General features: G+C 39.6%; 2 protein-coding genes across 2 annotated transcripts in view; one reads left to right on the forward strand and one right to left on the reverse strand.

Annotated features, from left to right (window-relative positions):
• NVL (nuclear VCP-like) overlaps positions 1-9126 on the forward strand; it is a 37808-nt gene extending 28682 nt beyond the window's left edge. Inside the window, exons 20-23 of the mRNA XM_017812783.1 lie at positions 2265-2341; positions 3892-3980; positions 6826-6896; positions 8416-9126. Of these exons, the coding sequence (XP_017668272.1) occupies positions 2265-2341; positions 3892-3980; positions 6826-6896; positions 8416-8460 (282 nt within the window). The 3' untranslated portion in view covers positions 8461-9126. The remainder of the gene's footprint in view (positions 1-2264; positions 2342-3891; positions 3981-6825; positions 6897-8415) is intronic.
• Positions 9127-14868: 5742 nt separating this feature from the next.
• DEGS1 (delta 4-desaturase, sphingolipid 1) lies at positions 14869-19642 on the reverse strand. Its single transcript, XM_017812790.1, has 3 exons — positions 19462-19642; positions 18004-18746; positions 14869-15886 (listed from the first exon to the last, which is right to left on the reverse strand). The coding sequence occupies exons 1-3, from the start codon at positions 19541-19543 to the stop codon at positions 15740-15742; spliced, it is 972 nt and encodes a 323-aa protein (XP_017668279.1). The 5' UTR covers positions 19544-19642; the 3' UTR covers positions 14869-15739.
• Positions 19643-19900: the final 258 nt, after the last annotated feature.

Genomic DNA, 19900 nt, shown 5'->3' on the forward strand with positions numbered 1-19900 from the left:
TGGAGGATAAGGAACTCTGTGTTGAGTCCTCACTTGATTTTTTTGGCTTCCTCTTGACTGGTGATGACAAACTGGTGGCTTGAGAGAACTGTTTTCAGTTTCCCTTTAAGAGTCAAACAGTTCAGAATTGTGCTTACTTCAGCTGCCATAAATCTTGGGCAAGGTTGCTGAAAAAACATCTTTTGCTCCTCCTGGGAATCTTTGTGGCCACAGCCTTATCTTCCTGTTGGATAACACCACGAGGAGTGGCACATGGAATGTTGTAACCTTGTTATTATCCCATTGCCAGAGTATTTTTGTCTTCTGCTGACAAGTAATCTTTGATGTGGCCTTATCTGTTTATGGGTCTTCTTGTGATATAAGCAACAAATTGCGTACTGTTTACCAGCTTGGTTTCTGTGGATCTTGTCACTGGTTATCAAGGCTTGTTATTTTTGGAATGCAAGATGCTTTCATGCCTACTGAATTCATGCTAGTCTGAACGTTTTGGTCACAAGTCTTTGTAGTGAATGAGGTGTTAAATCTTAGAAAATGTATAGGAGTTATCTGAAAGATGAACGTGGAATGGGGAGAGGAGAAAATGTGTTAAAATACCTCAATTTTTGTCAGATTTCATCCATGCATTATAGGCAAGGAGATTTGAAAAGTTTGAGTACGTGCTTGCGCAAGGCTAGAGAAAAAATGTTTGAGTGGCTTCTGGATGACAGTATGCATTCCCAGAAATCTCCAAGGAATACATGCACAGCATATGGAAACTGAGAACTGTTGCTGAATGAAAACATGGATGCTTATGAAGGCAGCATGAGGAGCAGAAAAGGGAGTTGGGAGGAGGAATAAGTTGTCAGGAAGACAGCCTAAATGTAGGTTGGAGCTTTGTTGTGAAAGAGTTTTGTTTCAGTTAACCTGTACAAATCAGTCATTTCAAATCACATGTTAGTTATGCAAGAGAAGCCTGTCTTCACATGTTTGGGTTACCAGTGTAACATTCCTGCAAGCTGCATCAAGCTTCTCTGGTGCACAGACTGCTGAGCTTGTCACAGAGTAGGCAGAGCAAGAAGTGCCCAATGCACGTTGCTCCTCAAAGCCCTGGGTAAAACACTCCTTTTTAGCAGAGAAGGTGCCTCTGGCCTGCAGTTTCATACAACAGTTACTAGACTATCCCATATGAAATGGTATGAGGCTTCCTTGTTTCCAGGTTAAAGTCTCTCCTTTTAGGATGTTCAGGTTTTGGTTTGTTGGGTTTTTTTCCCCTTTGTAACTGTTATTCTACCAAAGACTCATTCAAGATTCTTTCCTTACTGTGCCTAGTCCTTGACTATCCTAGTGTCTGTTAAGTATTCAAGGGGTTTAACTTGCCAGTTACTACAAACTGTGTTTTTTCCTCTTGAAGGTGTTGTGATAGATTAGTTCCTCCGAAGAAGTCAGAAAATAAGTATATGAATTTGTGGATTTCTGTCAAATGAGTTTCTGGCACAAACTTATCAACTGTATAAAAAGGTGTTCTCAACTGTCAAAACTCAAATATTGTTCAATAAGAGAGACATCCTGAATCCCTGCACTCTCATGATACCACTTTACTGTTGTCTAAGGGTAATAAGGGAGATCTCCAAGCTTATAGTGTGGGATTTTGTTGGCTAGTTTCAAATACAGTTTATAATGTTGGTCAATACTTTCTGCTGTTGGAGATGCAAAAATAATACCAAAACCCACTTCTGGGATCTTTCTGGAGGAAGCAGTAAGAACAGTATATGTAAACTTCTACGGCATCTAGAATGGAAAACTTCTAAGTTTGAAAATTTGTATCTGGAATATAAAAGATATACAGTTCATTCAGTCTTAAAAGTGATAAACTAATTTTACATGCCTCTTGCTTAGCTATTTGATTTCAACACATAGTAAAACTGGAGGAAGTTCAACTAAACAACACTACTGGTGCAACCAGCTGTTATTAAAGGCACATCCCCCTATGGAAGAGTGTCAATGTTCCAATGCCCTGTGACAGACTGGTCAACATTTCCTTAGAGAAAATCTAATCTGTTGGTGGGAAGATAAAATTTAGCATTGCTTATTATTTCATAATTACATGGTTTTAAGCCTGCTTACCCTTCGTGTCAGTTTGAGATTAAATTTATTAGTATTTGTGGATAGTTCAGGAAATTTGTTAGACCCCAATATGATTCCTGATTAATGAAATTTAATCAATTCAGGGATGGCATGTATAAAAATGTTTTCCTGTCTTCTTTTTCTTACCTCAACTCCTTCAGGATGGCACCCGGCCTCCACTAGGTAGTGATGTAAGCCTTGAAGAAATTGCTTACAGTCAACACTGTGATTGTTACACGTGAGTTCCTTCTGGTTTTCACTTTAATTTTTAATATGCATTGCCAACGGTCTTCTGATGCATTTGAAAGTGTGTTATGTTGTTATTATTAAGTGGATCTCTTAATTTTCGGGTTTTATAAACTTTTACCCTTAATGCTATTTTTCTTGCTTTTCACTTGTGCTTTTTTTCCAAGGAGTTGGTAGGGATATATGGATGCTAAAGTCTTTCTCATCTGGAATAGTCCTTGTCATGTTTAAATACAGATCAGTGGAGGCCTCCTGATTTTTGCTTGGTTTTATTTTATAATTCTTGCATAATCTGAGGATAAAAGAGCTCTCTTTAGGTTGTGGACCTGTATACAATGATGATGAAAGCAAATTGGTCAAACAGCCATATCCAACTTGTTCTGTCACACAGCTGTTTGACAGAACAATGAGGGCCCATTTCAACTTGTGCTTTGGAATAGCAAGGTTTGGAATAGCAAGGTTTGGAAATAGCAAGGTTTGGAATAGCAAGGTTTGGAATAGCAAGGTTTGGGTTCAGGGAAAGCTTGATGGCCATACCTGTCAGAACAATTTGCAGTTACAGTCTATAAAACTTCAAAAAGCTTTAAGCTATTCACTAATTTATTAATACTTAATAATTTTCTGTAGTTCATAAACTATAAATTTTATGACGTGCCGCTTGTCACAATATTACTTGGGAAAGATGAGTACCTTTTCTTTCTTTCTTTTTCACTCAGTGGACTTTTTTTGGTCCAGTGTGTGTGGGGTTTGGGCTGGATTTTTATTGTGGGATTTTGGAAGATTTTGTGTTTGTCATTTTTGATGTTTAGATTTATTTGTTTTTTGAGGTATGGCTTTGGGTTTTTTTGAGAGGGAGTTTGTTGTGGGATTTAATTTCTTTGGTTTGGATTTTTGTGGAATTTTTTTTTGTCTGGTTGGGTTTTGTTTTTTTAAATACAGCTGTATTCCTATCACCCCCAAATGAAGTATAGGGAGTTAATTGTGAAAATTTTTTTTGGTTCAATGACTTCACCAGTTTAAAGGCTTGTGAGAAGTTCAACAGCTTTCCAGCTGTTCCAGTTACAGGAAACTGGAAGTAAATACTTAAAAACACTGATCTGACCATGTTTTGTGGATACTGTTACTTTAGGAACATGTTAATTGTTGATGCAGCTTTGAGCAACACAACTCCCTTTTGTAATAGTGATTTCATTTGAATCTTTCATAAGGCTTATTAAAAAAAAAAATCATGTTCCCACCAAGTGGCACAGTATTAATCAATCCCTTGGCATTTTTGAAGATGCTGAGTAGGATTTTTGCCTCTTCCCTTGCTTCCCGTTTGTTTGATCTTAATCTGTGACTAATATCTGGAGGACGTCACTCCATAATGAAGGTTGCAGACTGGGTAGTCATCAGGCCTCTTTCCAATGTTCTTAAGATGAAGTTTTTTGACTGCACAACCAGTTTTTTACTGCCATTTTTAGTGTTTTGCCTTTCTGTATGCCATCAGCAAAAGACAAGAGCACTTTATCCTAAAATCACCTGTTCTGTTTGTATCTGTAGAGGGGCAGACCTTTCTGCTCTTGTGCGAGAGGCTTCAATTTGTGCCTTGAGAGAGGAAATGGCCCTGCAGGATAATCAAAGCAAGAAAGGTAAGAAAGCTTTAAAAAAAATCTCAACAGTGACAAGATAAATGGAATGTAAAGTATTTAAAGTAGTTCAAGACAAGCATAAAGACGTTTATGTATGTAACTAGTTGATGGCTTCTGAGCCAAATGAAAATTAAGTCAGAGTTGTTACAAGAACACATAAGCATCTTGGAAGTAAAGGTAGGGAAGAGTACAGGAAAGGTGGTTATGCTGAAGGTTCAGAAGAAACTTTTTTCTAAAAGAATTGAACCTTGTAGCCTTAAAGAAATGTTTCTGTTATAAACTGACAATTTATTTACTAGACTGAATACCTGTTTGAAAATTTCCACATCACTACAAAGACTGATGTATTTGCAGATTTGAGGGCAGTTGGAAACTGCCCATATACTGATTCCCTACCTTTGGAACACAGTTGCATTGTGTAACTGGATAAAATTAGTTGGAAAATCTGAGTGCCACTTTTGATCTTTGGTGTTTAGCTCATCAGTGGCTCCTGCCAGGACATTAACAGGGAGTTATAAATTGTTTCAAGTACAGTGTGTGCCCTTTCATTATCTCTCTGCACTTTCTGGTTTTAAGTTCTATTTTCTTGGTTTTTTTAAAAAATTAGAGATTGAAACTTTATATAAAATGCCTGTCTGTCTAGGTTTCAGTAACTTTGTTATTTTACCTATAAGTCAAAATGCAAAGCTAAGATGGAATTGTGACTTTTCAGATTATGTCCTTGGAAAATATATTAGGCTTTCATTATGCCCCTGATTTCTAAGAACCATGCTGGAATTTTAATGTCTTTGAATCATTCTTTTTGATCTAGTTCATATCCAGTCTCGTCTGGTTTTTAACAGTAGGTTAACAGAGGAGAATGTTTGTGTTCCTTGTTCTCAGGCAACCCATGTTCATTTAGAGGGAGGAAAAAAATAAACTATAAAAATCTTCCCCATCGTATGACTTGGTTACCTATTTTGCTTGCTGTAGATGGACAAAGCTCTTGATTTGAGATGAGAATTTATCCTGTTCATTTTGATAATTATACAGAATACAACAGGCTTCATTCAAAGATGTTCATCACTTGAATTCAGTGATTGCAGCCTGAGCACTCGTGGTATGGATGTGTAGGCAGCCAGCAAGTCCATAAGATATGCATAGCTTGATCTGCATGTTTGTAGCAGCTGCTTGTTTGGAATGTCCTTGGATTTCCAAGGTGTCAGCCCTGACTGGTATGAAAGTGTGTAAGGTGGTTTCTAATTTGAGACCTTGATCATTTATATCCTCAAAAGGGTGTACACAGAGTGGAGAATTTCTTCCTTCACCTTTAGGACAGGACACACACAACTGACTCCCCTCCCACAGCCTGTGCTTGACTGTGGATGGGTGCTGTGTGTCCTCAGGGTCAGGGCTTTGCAATTATGGCTGTTCCTTTCTATTCTGGAGAAACTCTGTTGCAACTTCTTGTTATACCTGATATTTTTCCTCTGTAATAAATTCAGGGGTGTGGGTTTTTTAACACCAAGCAGTGGTTTGCTTGAAGGTACTTGTAAAAGTGAAATGGAAAGGTATCCTTTTTGTGATAATTCTTAGAGGAATTCATGAATTCTACTTCCAACTTGAACAGGCCTAGGTGAGCTGATTGTGTCATGAGCTCAGATAACTGCAGTTTGTCTCAGGGAAATTCCTAACAACTGCCAGAAGAGTTCACTATCATATGCAAACTTGGAGTTTCACTTCTGCCTCCCTTTTCCAAACCACTGAAGATGGTGCATAAAACTGATTTTAGCACCAATGCCTTAGACAAGTTCTCATTTTTAATGTAGTACCTTCCATTTGCTAAGTAGTCTTTTAGTATATTAGGAGAAGATTTTCGTTAAACTTGGACTCAAAATATATTAATCTTTACAGTTTTTTCATGTTGGCACATCCCATTTCACATTGCAAAAGTGGTGGGAGTGAGAGCCAAGAGCATCTTGATGAAATAATGAAAAAAATGCACCAAACTGATCCTAAAGTGTATAATTTGTATTTCTGTCATATCTGATACCTGTGCATAGTGTTAGCATTGTAATGAATCTTTATAGCAGTGGCATCTTGGGATGCTTACTTCTAGATTAAACAAGGTGATTGCTTGTGAAAGCAGAGGAATCCATGACCTATTTGATGTATGCTTAAGTTTTTACATACTGAAAAAACCTGTTCAAAAGGTTTTTATTATGAATAATTACTGTGGATAGCTGCATTAAGGTCAAAAGGGCAATTTGCATAAACTTAAACACAGGGAGTTGTAGAAGTGAAATTATTAATCGCTTCTGGGTAATGCCAGAGAAGGCAATGATATGAAGTCAGTTATTTAGAAATTAGTAGAAGTAGAGTGGTAACAAAATGTTTTCTAGGTACTTTCTAAATAACAGGGAAGCTTATTAAATATATGTAGAAAATAAAGTCCAGAACTGGAAGCAGCAGGATTTGAGACATTCCGTTCCAGAAAGGTTAAGGGACTTGAATTCTACCTGGATTTGATGTAAGCTGCAGTTTAACTCAGCATTTTTGAGAATGAAATTCTCAGTCTGCACGTAGAAACACCAATACCTAAAATAACTTTCTGAAACAAGTAGTTATTCTTTGGCTTAAGTTGCAAGGGATAGAGGGATTAAGATCTTGCCTAAAATCACAGACAGGAGTCTACATAAAATACAAGAGTTCAGGTGTTCATAACACTATTGAATGAGATCTCACCCAGTTGAGTAGCACATGCAGTTAGTTAGATTTCATGATTGCTGCCTTAAAATACATGCAACAGTCACTTGATTGTCACTTGCCTGCAATTTTAATAATTTATTATGCTTTGTTCTTTAAGGAGAAATCAAGATCTCCCATAAACACTTCGAAGAAGCTTTTAGGAAAGTGAAATCTTCAGTATCCAAAAAGGTAAGATAAGAGTCAAGTATGTAAGATGTGTTTCTCCCTGGAAAGGATACTGTTCTTATGCTGGAGACTGGAGGTCTCCAGCCTACTTGGTTGCAGCATACTTGGATGTATTTCAAACTGACACTACCTGATTCTGCATTAAACAAACCTGGTATCTGTGTTAAGGTCAGAAATTAAAGCCTCCCTTTCCAGCTGCAGGTGATGCATTGCATGTAGATGCATTACCAAGATATCAAGGTTATCTTTTAGGTATGGAGCCTTGGGCTTCTCACTGATCTTCCCACACTGGTGATTGACCTCTTACATCTGCTGAATTTTCAGTTAGAAGTCAAGGCCTTTAGACTGCACCACACCCTGCCAATACCTTTTCTTCCTTAGATGGATGTGACCCCCAAAGATGCTCAACCTTTTCTGTTCATGTGCAAGAGACATAATTTGGCCATAGGACATATCATCTTAGCTATTTTGTATCAGTCTTTTCATTTTTGCATTTGTCAAGGAAGTTTGTTATAAATGTGTCCTCATGACTTGTTCTTTTTAATGACTGAAAGAAAAGCTGTTCAATCATCTTAATTATTATAACTGAGAAGTTAATATATATAGGAATTGTTATTGCTGCAGAGCTTGTCTGTAGGCCTCTGTATGTTGCCAGGAGTGTGCTACAGCCAAAATATGTTAATATATTCACTTTTAACACTAGCCAGAGAGGTTAAATCCATCTGAAGACTTCTCAGTTGGGTATTTTGAAATATCTTTTGCAGTACAAGATACTTATCTCTCATTTCCAGATGCTACTTCCTATCTGCTAGACAAATTCAGTCTGACAAAACTCTACACACGTTCCTATGAACACTGAAAAATTTAAAAAAAAAAAAGCTAAAAAAGCTACTTCTCATTGATTTAGTGTATTTATCTCTTCCATCCCATACACATTTCTATGTTTGGTTAACTTGCTTGGTTTAATTGGCTGACTGAAGACAAAGTTGTTCTCAAACCAATTTAAGTCCCTTCCCTTCTGAAGCCAGTTATTTCAGTGGAAGTATTCTGTTCCTCAAAACTGTCATTTTCAGGGACTAGTAAGAAGGGTTAAGGAGCAGTTACAGTTTTAAGTTGGACTAGCAAAAGATGATCTTGTCTGTTCAATTTGGCAGAACTAGATGGGGGAGCAAAGTGTCAGTTCAGCAGCTCCCATGGTAAAGAGGGCAGTACCTTCTCAGTGAAGCTGCCATCTCACCTACCACGGCAATGTGGAGTGCAAGAACTCTGCCAGAGGCTTCTGTGGATTACACATCATTGGTGACTATCACTGAAAAACCTAATTTATGAGGCAGGATAGTGGGGTTTTGTCTTGTTGTATTTGTTTGTAAGTGTTTTAAAATACAGCTAGTGGCTCATATAGCTGGCTTGTTTCACTTAGTTAAATAATACCTCAGTTAGTTAAATAATAAAATCACTTAAATATTGCATGATTTTTTACCGTTGTCTGAAGTACTTTTTCCTCCTATCTTGGCACTGTTAGGATCAACTAATGTATGAAGAACTGCGTCAGTCACTGTGCAGGTGATACATTTGGACAATTCCCAAGAGACTTATTCTGCACTGGCGGAGAGTTTTGTACTGCCCACACCTGGTTTCAAGAGACAAGTTGGAAAGAAGCTGTACTGTCTCAACTTTTATACTGCACCTGAAGATCATCATAACCTACTGCTCTAAACCATCCTTGATTTAACTGTCTCCAAAATAAAAGATATAATACACATCTCCTGCTTATAACCATTAACATTTTTAAAATGAATGCTTTTAGTGCTAAAAAGCTAATGCCATTCTGATATATTTAGTGCCCTGGAATCTCTGAAGCAGAGGCTAATTCTTCCAAGTGTCTGCACTGCTCCAATAGCTGTTTCCCACCATCAATGAAAACTGCTGTGTTTTCCAGAACAAGGACTCTGAAAGTAATCACGGGAGGACAGAGCTGTGAAAGTAGAGTGGGAAAGGGCTGCAGTGCATGTTGTCATACCATTAATCCTGCCTTTTCCAACGACAGTGATATGTTATGATTGTGCCAGCACAGGTTCTCAGAGCTCCTAACAGCTTCCCTCTGCCTTATCAAAAGAAACTATCCACAGATGGCAACCTGTCTCAGAGTTACCTTGGAGAGAGTAAACTTTAGAAATCAGAGAAGTGCTGTGATTAACCTAAGAAACATTTGAAACAGTTATGAGTTATTTAACAGTGTGGTTGTTAATTATTTTTCTTAGGCAAATCTGCAACAGCAAAAAAATTCTGTTACAGATTTGAATTTATTAAGTGTTTGGGTATCCTCTAGAGGAAGGAAAATGATACTGTTTTAAAAAGCAGGCCAAGAGCCTCAATCTTTTTTTTTTTATTATTTTTTGAATACAAGAAATTCTGTCTTGGAAGGAGGGTCCTAACTTTCAGCAAACTGGGAAGTATCCAAGTTAAGACAGAACACTGAAAAATGACGGATACCGAGCAACCAACTTCTGAAACTTAGAAGCCTTAATGGATTTTTTTTACCACCATCATCATTCTACAAAGTTCTTTAATCATTGATCTCAGTTCCTCTGATAAGCCCTACTCTTCCTAAAAGTACTACAATCAGTCAAGGATCAGAAAAGGAAATGGGTGATTTTTGCTACTGAATTTCATAGAAAGTCTTAAGTTTGATAACGCTAAACTTTAAAAATTATTTGAAGTCCTGAAATTTACATGTAAAAAACCCAGTGAAATAGTTTTTGTAAGCAACATCTGATCTGTAAGCATCCCCCCTACTTAAACATTTAAGAGGGAGAAGATAATTTAATCTACACAAATCATAATTCATTCAAACACATAACCTGAACAACCTGGTCTAACTTTAAGGCTGACCTTACTTATGAGAGGGAATAGTGCCTTTCCTCTTAAATTCTTCTCAGCATTGCTATCTAACAACAGATCTTTCTGCATATTTTCCCCCAAAAGTATATGTGGAAGGCTATTACACATAACTAATCCCCACAGACTTGCATTTTAAAAATACTGACACTCATGGCAGCTTGAACTTAGCAGTGTAATTTTTGCTCAACATGGTGTGACATTCCCTCCCTCTCCCAGGGAAGCTGGAGCCTCAGTGACTCAAATTCTGGCTCCTATGACTAACAAATTAAGTCCCTGTATATAAAGCAGAAGATGACATGTCTGCTTTTAATTGTAGATCAGGCTTGGGGCTTCAGGAATTACTATGATTCCCAGAAACCCAAGATGGAGAATTATCATTTTCAGTCAATAGCAGGGTTGGAAGGGGATCTCAAGGATCGTCTGGTCCAGCCTTTCTTGACAAAAGCACAGGCTAGACAAGATGGCCCAGCACCCTGTCCAGCTGCATCTTACAAGTCCGACACTGGGGAATCTACCACTTTTCCTGAGATTTTTCACACTGAAACCATCAGCTATTGGAATAGTTTTCCTCATTTCCAATTGGAGGCTCCCCAGGAGTAACTTTGCACCCATTACCCCTCCTCTTTTCCATGTGACTCCTTGTAAAAAGAGAATCTCCATCTTCTTTGTAGCCACCCCTGGAACATAGTGGTAAGATCTCCCTTAAGCTTTCTTATCTCAAGGCTGAACAAACGCAGTTTTCTCAGCCTTTGCTCATAATAATACAAAGGAATCAATGATTTCTCCTTTATGGATATATATAGAGGATTCCTACTACCATATTTGAGGATAGCTACAGTTGATGAGCTTAGGAAGGAATGAAGTTCTCAAGCCCTGGCATATTCACTTAAAAATTTTCCTTTACTCTCATGATGGTATTATTCCTGTGTATATATGGAGCAAGAAAGAAGGAAATACTGTTCAAGGAATCATAATAACAATTTTAGTCTTGTCAAGAGTTCCAACACAAAACATGTTTAATATTCAAGGAGTCTCATGATCATTCTTCTTTCTTAACAGGCGATAATGGAAGGGGAAGTGGGGTACAGGAGGGTTTGAATTTTCAGGAAAACCTGAAGTCAAGTTGAAAGCCAGAAAAGGCCAGATGAGTAAAGTGTCCATATCCTGTTTGCTTGCCTTGCCTGGGCTGTGTGTGCATCAAGGAGCAAAGACTGAACTGTTTGTTCACAGGAGCAGTGCACCCACACTGCTACTTTTTCTTGTGGGAAATTCTGCTTGGGCTATAGTATGTATCACTAAAAAACAATGATCCTTTGTACAGAAGAGATCCTTTGTACACAGAAAATGGGAGCTGCTTTAAGGAACTGAGCCTTTTTACGGAATAGAGACAAATATTTTGTTCTGCATATGCAGCTACCACCCCTCCCAGCAGACATGCCTAGAGGTTTTGCTTCTAGTCATCTTGTTTCTGTTGTGACAAGATCACGGAATTGTTCATCATGCCACTCTCCCCTCCCTTTTCCTGAGGCTAGCAACATATCTAAACCACAATAATGATCTTGTCCCAGAGCAGAGTAGGTGCTAACTTAAGCATGGATAGGGGTTAGAGGTAGTGCAGAGAACTGTCAACAGGAGAAAAAAAAAATCTGCCTTCATTCTTGGCTCAATAGGAAACTTTTCCCACACCTTTGTTCTGACTAAAGTCTTGTGTACCACTTCAGGCTTCATTGTGAAATGGAAGATTTGCTACAGAAGAGAACTGTGTGCTGAGTTGCAGGTTACTGTGCTAAAGGCACATGATTTAGCCACACCTATTTATCAGATTTTTCCTAGGATCTTACAAAAGCAACGTTGGCAGACCCAGAAGTGGCTCCTGTGCCTTGCAGTGTGAGCTAAAACAGCAGAGCTTGCTTTGCCATAAGTCTTTTGAGACTTTCAAATTACAAAGGAGTACACTTCCCAGAAGCTGTGTCAGACTACTTAGACAAGATTGCTGTTGGGAAGTGACTTTTCTCCTGCTTGTCCAGCAGGATTAGCATGGCAGCCTGCAGTCTACAGCACTGATGTTTATTGGTTGTTGAACTTCATCATTAAATAAGGAATGAACAGCTTTAAGCTCTCCTGCGACATGCCTCTTCATGTGATACGGGGAGTAAAAAGTCAAGGAGGCAGAGGTGAATCAGTGACCTCATAGTCTGGCAGTGGCCACTTACCTAGAACAGATACATTTTGCAACACTTGTAGACTTTTATGTGCGTGTTATGTGCTCACCAGCTACATTTAAAGACATCACCGGAAGAATTCTGAGACACACAACTGAAAATCTTAACTAGTTTTCAACTGACCTCTAGTGCCAGGTGGGAAGTCTTGCCAGGGATCTGAAAGCACAGAGATCTGCAGCCAGAAACCCATTTCACACATGTTAATTGGCCACTGATGGGGAGCAGACAGGTTCAACAGCCAAACAAGAATGCCAGAGGCAAGAGTTGTTTTGAAAGAGGGATATACCCACGCCTGTCCTGTGGGAAAACTAATGCCTAGTACAATTAGATTCCAGGACACACAACTTATTCCACTTAAGCAACTTCAAAAAATTGGGGGCAGGGAGTGTTAAAAGCTGTGCAAGGAAGTTTACTCTGAAAACTACAAGTTACTCTGAAAGCCCTAAAGGGGATTCAGGGCTCTGCCCAATTTAACTGCAGCTAAAATACTCGGATGACAATTGAACTCCTGGCCGATTTCACATAAAGGAGATGTTTGCCAAACTGAGATGCTTTAGTTACACAGAAAGGAACAAACCCCAACAGGCAAGTAGAAACAAAGTTAACTCATTCCATCTGAATAGATTTAGAAAAAATTGTAATTGGGTTAACTGTCAGGGTTCTTACTGCTCTTTAGGTTTAATTTGTCCTTCATCGGTTAGTCAAGGCTCCCTCCAGCTTTCAGATAAAATGTTTCAAAAATTATACTAACCTGTTTCTGCCTTATCTATTTTAATTGTATTAATGAAGACTATTTATTTCCTTAAAAACCAATAACTAATGATGTATGTATATTCTTAAAAAATTTTAGTGTTTCTTAGTTCTCTGCCATGGCACTGGAGTAAACCCCACATTTAAGTATGACTGGATGAAACCAGCTGTACATTTAGAATATATCAAACACAAATCAAGTAGCCCAGATGTTCTTAATTACTTTCACCAGTGGTTCAGAAGTGCCTCTAACTCTGTGTTTTAGGGATGAAACTATGCTGCAGTGTAGGTTAACTTTCAGATGATCTGCTTTTGGCAAAATCCTGACTACTGAAGTTGGATGCCAAGGCCTCTTGCATATTACACAGGAATTATATGCCTAAGAATGGTATTTACCAATGCTTGCAAGAATTGGACCATTGTTTAGATCCAAATTTAAGTCTTACTGGCTCAGATTAACCTAATCCAGTAAGTGTTCTCCAATAGGTAGCCAGTGGCAGATGTTTCAGAAAGATTATGGCAAGCATAGATATCTCCCTCAGAATTCCCCACTATTCTGCACCTCTTGAAGTGAAAAACTGTGTTTATAATGGGAGTTGGAAGAGAATAGCATAGTCAGAACACCTTAAAGCAACATTTGCAATTTTAAACGAGACATGGCAACTTCAGTCCTGATTAAAAGCAGGAATTTACACTTGCACTACCCACTGGGGGGACAGAAAGGAGCATCAGTGATTCCACAACATAGGTAACTAAGTAGCTATAAAATTTTGACTCTGAACTCTGGTTATCTTAAGTATTCATGTAGGATAGCTGAATTTCTTAACTTTAGCTCTTAGCCATAAAAATTTTGGAGACGATTTCCATCCTTCGTCCACCTACGATAATTCCTCAAGAGAGATAGTTAATCTCACCCTTTTCTTAAATTAAGTGGCTTAAAAAGAAACCAGTTTGCAACTTGTTAAGCCTATACAAGTATTTCAACCAAAGTCAGTTTTCCTGAGGAAAGGCAGCAATTCTTTATAGTTCATCTATACCACCACTCAGTAAAACAGGTCTTGAATCTGCTTTAAAAATACCAAATTTTTTCTAAAGTTTAAGTCTTTCAGCATAAGGGGACCAATCAAAAATTCACCCAATATTACTTTAATCTTTGCTTTTTAATTACATGTAAAAATACTGGACAACGTATATTTTGACATTACACTCTACCCTGAGCAATATGCTGGCTATCTCTCATGTTCCTGGCACAATGAAGTCACTTTGGAAGTGGTTGGCATACTTTCATTCCATTTCTATTGCTTAGCCACAGGCGAGGGCCCATAAACAAAACACACATTAAGAACAGGACCAACAATACAACAGAGATTAAGATGTACCAACACATTCTTTTCAAGCACTCACCTTCTTCAAAAAAAAAAAACAAACCAAAAAAAAACAAAAAAAAAAAAAAAACCCAAAAAAAAAAAAACCAAAAAAAAAAACAAAAAAAAAAAAAAAAAAAAAAAAAACCCCAAAAAAAAAAAAAAAAAAAAAAAAAAACCAAAAATCCTCACGAAAAACAAACACCCTAAAAAACCCACACCAAAATGCAAGCGTTGAAGGCATCTAAAATTAAGTTACTTGCAGCAGACCAGCGGCTACAAATTCCACCTTCTTCAGATTCCATCTTTCTGTGGTATGTTCTTCACTAACCTGAATGACCATTTGAGATTTAAGGGTGATTTGTAGCCACCTTTAACTGCTTAAAGCCATCATCAATGCATTAGATGGTAGAAGGCAAATCTACTGTGCTGAGGTATGGAGAGATTCCTCGGTTTTCAGCAAGGCTATCCATTCTCTGTTCCCAATTAAAAACTTCTTAAGCAGGGAATTTGATATGACCACTTCTCACCACATTTTAATATGTAAGAAAGACAAGTATTTATGAAGGGTACTGTAGGTTTATGAGGAAAAAACCAAACAAGATTATTTAACAACACCTTTCTGCGTAACATAAATTACTAATATGCTCAATAGGTAAAATTGACAGTGGTTGTAGCAAGCCTTGTTTGTCAGAACAATATCAGTTTCAGTCTATTCCATTTTCCATACAAGCCAGATTTCCAAATGAGTGTAAATATTTATGGCATTTAAAAACCATGGTAACATGGTAATCATTTTTCTTTGAAGGTGAGAGAAACCTCAAACTGTAACGATTTTTCCAACGTGAAAACCCAAATCAGTTATTTTAAGTTTCCTAAATGCCACCTGCTCACACTATATGCCAACATAAGCAGCTCAGGCAGTAAGGGGGACCACAGAGTTGGCAATACCCTTGAATTCCCCACTTCTTTTTTTTTTTTTTCCCCAACAAAGAAGTCACAGAAGCCATCTCGAGGATACTGGTTTCATTCTGATAGATTGCTCCTTTAAGGTACTTTAAGTAGAAAAGCTAAAACTTTAAAGCAATGCTTCAAATGACATATTACATATTTAAACAAAAGCAGACTTAACATTTCTGTGCAAATTTAGCTCTTCCAACCATAAGTTTGGAAACATTTTCAACAGAAGGTTTAAGTTAACAAATTATGTTAGTTCAGAATTAACAGGTAAGTACAGCCTTTTAAAACTACAGTCATCTAAATAGCATGTTGAGGGCAGTATACTACATTGGGAACTTTTAAAATATTATGAGTCAGACATATTTTATATCAATTTAACACCTAGCAAAGTAAATTCTGTAACAAAGTGATTTTGCATTATGCATATAACACTGATCCTTAGGCAAACAGAGACACATTAAACCAACAATTCTGAGGACTGTGAGGAATGTTATAGCTGGTAGGAGTCTGCTACAAAGTCCTTAAGGATGCATTGCTATGTTGCTGTACATCTTAATTCAGGACACAGGTGAACAGCTTTAGCAAGAGACCTTTATACCAGCCACTTTAAAGCAAGCAGACATTTCAAAGTTTTTTGGTTGCCAGAAGTTTAATCTTGCTTCACTTCACCCTTTAATTGCCTTTTCATGCGTGAATAGGGGCTGATTGTGTCATCCATCACGAAGTCATATAGTACTTTTATCCAAGAGTTATATTGGGGCAGGTTGTCATAGTATTCAGCCGCTATTTTCTTCACCTGAAGAAGAGATATGAAGTTTATTTACCAGTTATATTAGCACAATTTGTGACAACTTTGCAAATTGTAACCTCGATGTGTAACCTAATGCACAGCACTTTCACTTCAGATGTCAGATGACACAGGAAGGGCCACAGGTGCCACAGTGTGAATGTTTCTTGAAGGAAAAAGCAATTCCCTAGTTGTTACGTAAAGTCCACGTGCAGCTTTTGAAGATATCCAGAACAAACTCCTCTGGCACTCCAAAGTCTGTTCACTGTGCTACTCACAGGATGATAAAGCTCTCAAAAGCAAGTGGTTTTGTTGCTATTGAAAGGGGATGACTCACTTCAGTGCTGACTCATAGGTATATGAGTACCAGTAAAAAAGGATGTTATGAGTTCTAGGAAGAGATGTTTAACACAGCTATTCTTACATATAGTTTCAAACCTCAGCATTCAGAAGAAAAAAAAAAATTCTATTTCAGAGGAACCTTTATGGAGACAGACTTTAAAGAATGAATATAAACTGCTTCCAAAGACTGTTCTCAGCTGTACATGCTGACTAGACCACTATTTTAAACTGAGAGCAGCAGGTTCAGTTAGGTGTCCTTACTGATATTTAAGGCCAAGCACCTGAAGCCTTAAAAACTTGAACAGAACAAAAAAGGATTTCTCACAAAATTCCATAGCTTTAGTCAGAACAATAATATTAATCTGTGTAAGCAACAAACAAGCCCAAGGTATTTACATGCCTAGTTTGAAGCCAAAGAGCCTTTGGATCCATCATCACACCTATAGAATAGTGTATCTATACTTTTATTCAACAGTAACACTCCTCAGCTCACTAGTGCTGAGGGATCAAGTGTTCAGGATCTCAGGGATCTTAGCACACAGCATAGCAGAGTCCAGTCCAATCAGATTCACTACACTGTTCTAAAAGAAGGCTTTGTTTTCTTATCAGAGCTGTGGATTACAAGTCCTGCAGCAGAACTGGGTATTTACCCCTGGAATTAAATACTTGAAAAAATTCGTGCCTATTTATAGCTGAAGTACCTCTGCAAGAAGTGGAATTCTGGTTCACCAGCACAGACCTAAGTATAAAAGATGATTTAAAGCAACTTTTGCTGTTTTTGACAGATGAAATCTATGAATAAGAGCAATCATCTGTCATTAAAAACAAGAAACACACAAAACCTCAAACCAATTACATGATCTACCTGCCCTGATAAAAGTGCTGGCATACTTCTTTCACCTACAGTTCCACCACTGACAACAGAAATAAAAAGTTTAGACTCCACTAAAGGGGCAAGCTCATAAGGTCTTACTATTGCCAAGTGCAATAACAAAGCTACAAGGCAAACACCACAGCTGCTGTCCAATTGCAAATTTAATGTCCCCTGAAGCTTGTGCTCCAATTGGGAAACACATATACAATGAGAACAAAACTCCTGCCTTTAAGAAACAAAGACTGAAGTGAGAAGAAACTTCACCTCTGCTACTCGTGCAGACATGACAGGTCTAAGTCATGGCACAGAAGCCTTAATTCTGTCAATGACACTTATTATTCTGTCAGCTGATACTTATTTAGGGTTCAAAGGCTCTTACCAGAGGGAACTGAGGTGCTCCAGACCGGAAAGTTATTAAACATTTGTCAACAGTACAACAAACATTAACAATCTCAAACCCTCTCCTTTCCCCCAGCAGAGAATGCCACTGATAGGAGACACTAAAGGATAAGTACACATTACAACACTGTCCTTAAGACTGCAGAGACAACAAATATCCAAAGTTATTTGCAACTTCTTAACTAGCTTTCTGCATACTTACAAACCGAAGAAATCAGAAGACAGGTTGTAATTACAGGAAGCTAAAGTTAGTGCAAAGCATAAGACATGCTTTTCCTCCCCTCTCCTTTTATGGAAGAGGCAGTCAGCACGCTGGAAGCTTATTGAAGATACCACTAAAATGCTAAGTAATTACCTTCTTTATCACTCATGTTGTGTTTTTTCTTTGGTTATTGGTTGTTTTGTTTGTTTGGTTTTTTATCTCCCAACTTCCATTCTTCTGTCAGTGTTCTACCTGATTTTCAAGTTAAAGTAGAGCTTAATTTAAGAAAAACCTTGGAAGTAAACTTACCAATGGAAGGCTCTTGCCAGGAATATTGGGGAAGTCATGATGTTCATTGTGATAGCCAACATTAAAAGTGAGCAAATTAAGTGGCCCATAGTAGGAATAGGTCTCATGTCCTTTTAAAAACATGTAATGTTCAGCTATGAAGTGTCCTGAAATTGGATGCAACCCAAGTCCAAGTACTGAACCAGCAAGCATGTAAAAAATGGATTTGACTCCCCATAAATAATAGATCACAACATCAAAGGAAAGCTGAGCCAACAAATTGATTACTTCAAGTCGAGTAATGGGTTTGGGATTGATGCAGAGTGGTCTAATCGCATAGAAAAAAGGCTGTAGAACAATCCACATGAACTTCCTAAATGGGGTGCAGAAAAACCAGCCTTCGAAGTTGGTAGGAATGTCCACATCAATTCCATCACCTCCCAAGTAACGATGATGATCCATGTGGTATCTCTTGAAGGATATGGAGTATGGGAGACCAAGAGGGAGGTTGGCAAATATTCCAAACCATCGATTCCACATGGCTTTGCTGTTGCCAAAGGCACTATTGTGAGAGATCTCATGAATAGCCAGAGTCATGGAGTGGCTAATACAGCTTCCAAACACGTATGCCCAGAAGACTACCCATTTCCAATCCAAGTCTTTAACTAGATAAAATGCAGTCAACTGCGCCAGAACCATCAGCACAACCACCCAGATCAGGTTGTAGTCTGGTTTCATCAACGCTTTTATCTCTGGATGTTTAGCTAGATGAGAAAGAAAAAGGAGTTACTTCGAAGCTCTCCTCACAGCCAACTACCCCAACTAGATTGCAACAGCAGATAGAGCCTTTCCTTCCCTTCTTCCCAATTAGGATTTGTCTGCAAAGGTAATGAAAACGCATGACCTTCCCACTTGTGATATTTGCTGCTATAATGATTCACTTGGAATCAAGTCATTTTAACACTTTCGCGTTGCTCAGCAACTAGACACGTACACGGCAAGCACCAGTGTCACCTCCAGCCTACCCAGGAAGGAAATGGCCCTGAACCGAATAACCCACCCGCGACTCAGAAGGGCTGCAATGAGCTCAGCCCCGCATTAAGCGCGGCACTCGGGGACGCCGTTATCCCCCCTCGTGAGCGCGGGGTGTCACCTCCGTGCTCACACCGCCTGACCGCTCGCAGGGCTCCGCGGGGCGGCCCCTCGGGAGACAATCCCGGCCGCCGCCCTCCCCCTCCCTCCTTCCCCCCGCTCCTTCCCTTCCCCTCCCCCGCCAGCGCCGCCAAGGCGGCAGCTCCCGCCTCCACGTACGCGGGCCCGGCCCGGCTCCGGCCGCTCCGTTCTTCCCGCCGGGAGCCCCCCGCGGGCCCCGCCGCCCCCCGGCGCGGGCGGCCATTTTGTGGGGTGCCCGTGTGTGCCCCCCCTCCCGGCTCCGCCACGTAGCCGGCGGCAAGACGCGGCGGCACCGCGGCTCCTCACCCAAGATCTCCTTGCGGCGGTCGGCGTGGGGCTGGTCCGTGTAGACCCACTCGAAATCCTCTCTGGCCACGGTGTTCCCCATGGCGGCAGCGATGCACCCCCTCACACCCGCCCGTCACGCCCGCTCCGCGACGCCCCCGGCACCGCACTTTATAGCGCCGCGGAGGTGGCTCGCGGACACGCCCCCCGCCCCGCCCTCGCCCCCCATTGGCCGCCGCCCGCTGTCAGGCGCGCTCCCGACGGGGAGGCGCCCCCTGCTGGCGCCCTGAGGGGCCGGGGGGGGCTCCCTCAGCCCGCGGGAGCGACCCCTCACAGCGGCACCGCCGGGAAGGGAAGGAGGTTGTAAGGAACAGCCGTCATCTGTCCAAAATCGGTACTGCTGTCGTGGTTTAACCCCGTGCTTAAAGACCCCTGCCTAAAGGTATTTAACTACTATTCA

This window comes from Lepidothrix coronata, unplaced genomic scaffold (genome assembly GCF_001604755.1).
Source record: "Lepidothrix coronata isolate B3197 unplaced genomic scaffold, Lepidothrix_coronata-1.0 Scaffold38, whole genome shotgun sequence".
Lineage (NCBI taxonomy): Eukaryota > Metazoa > Chordata > Aves > Passeriformes > Pipridae > Lepidothrix > Lepidothrix coronata.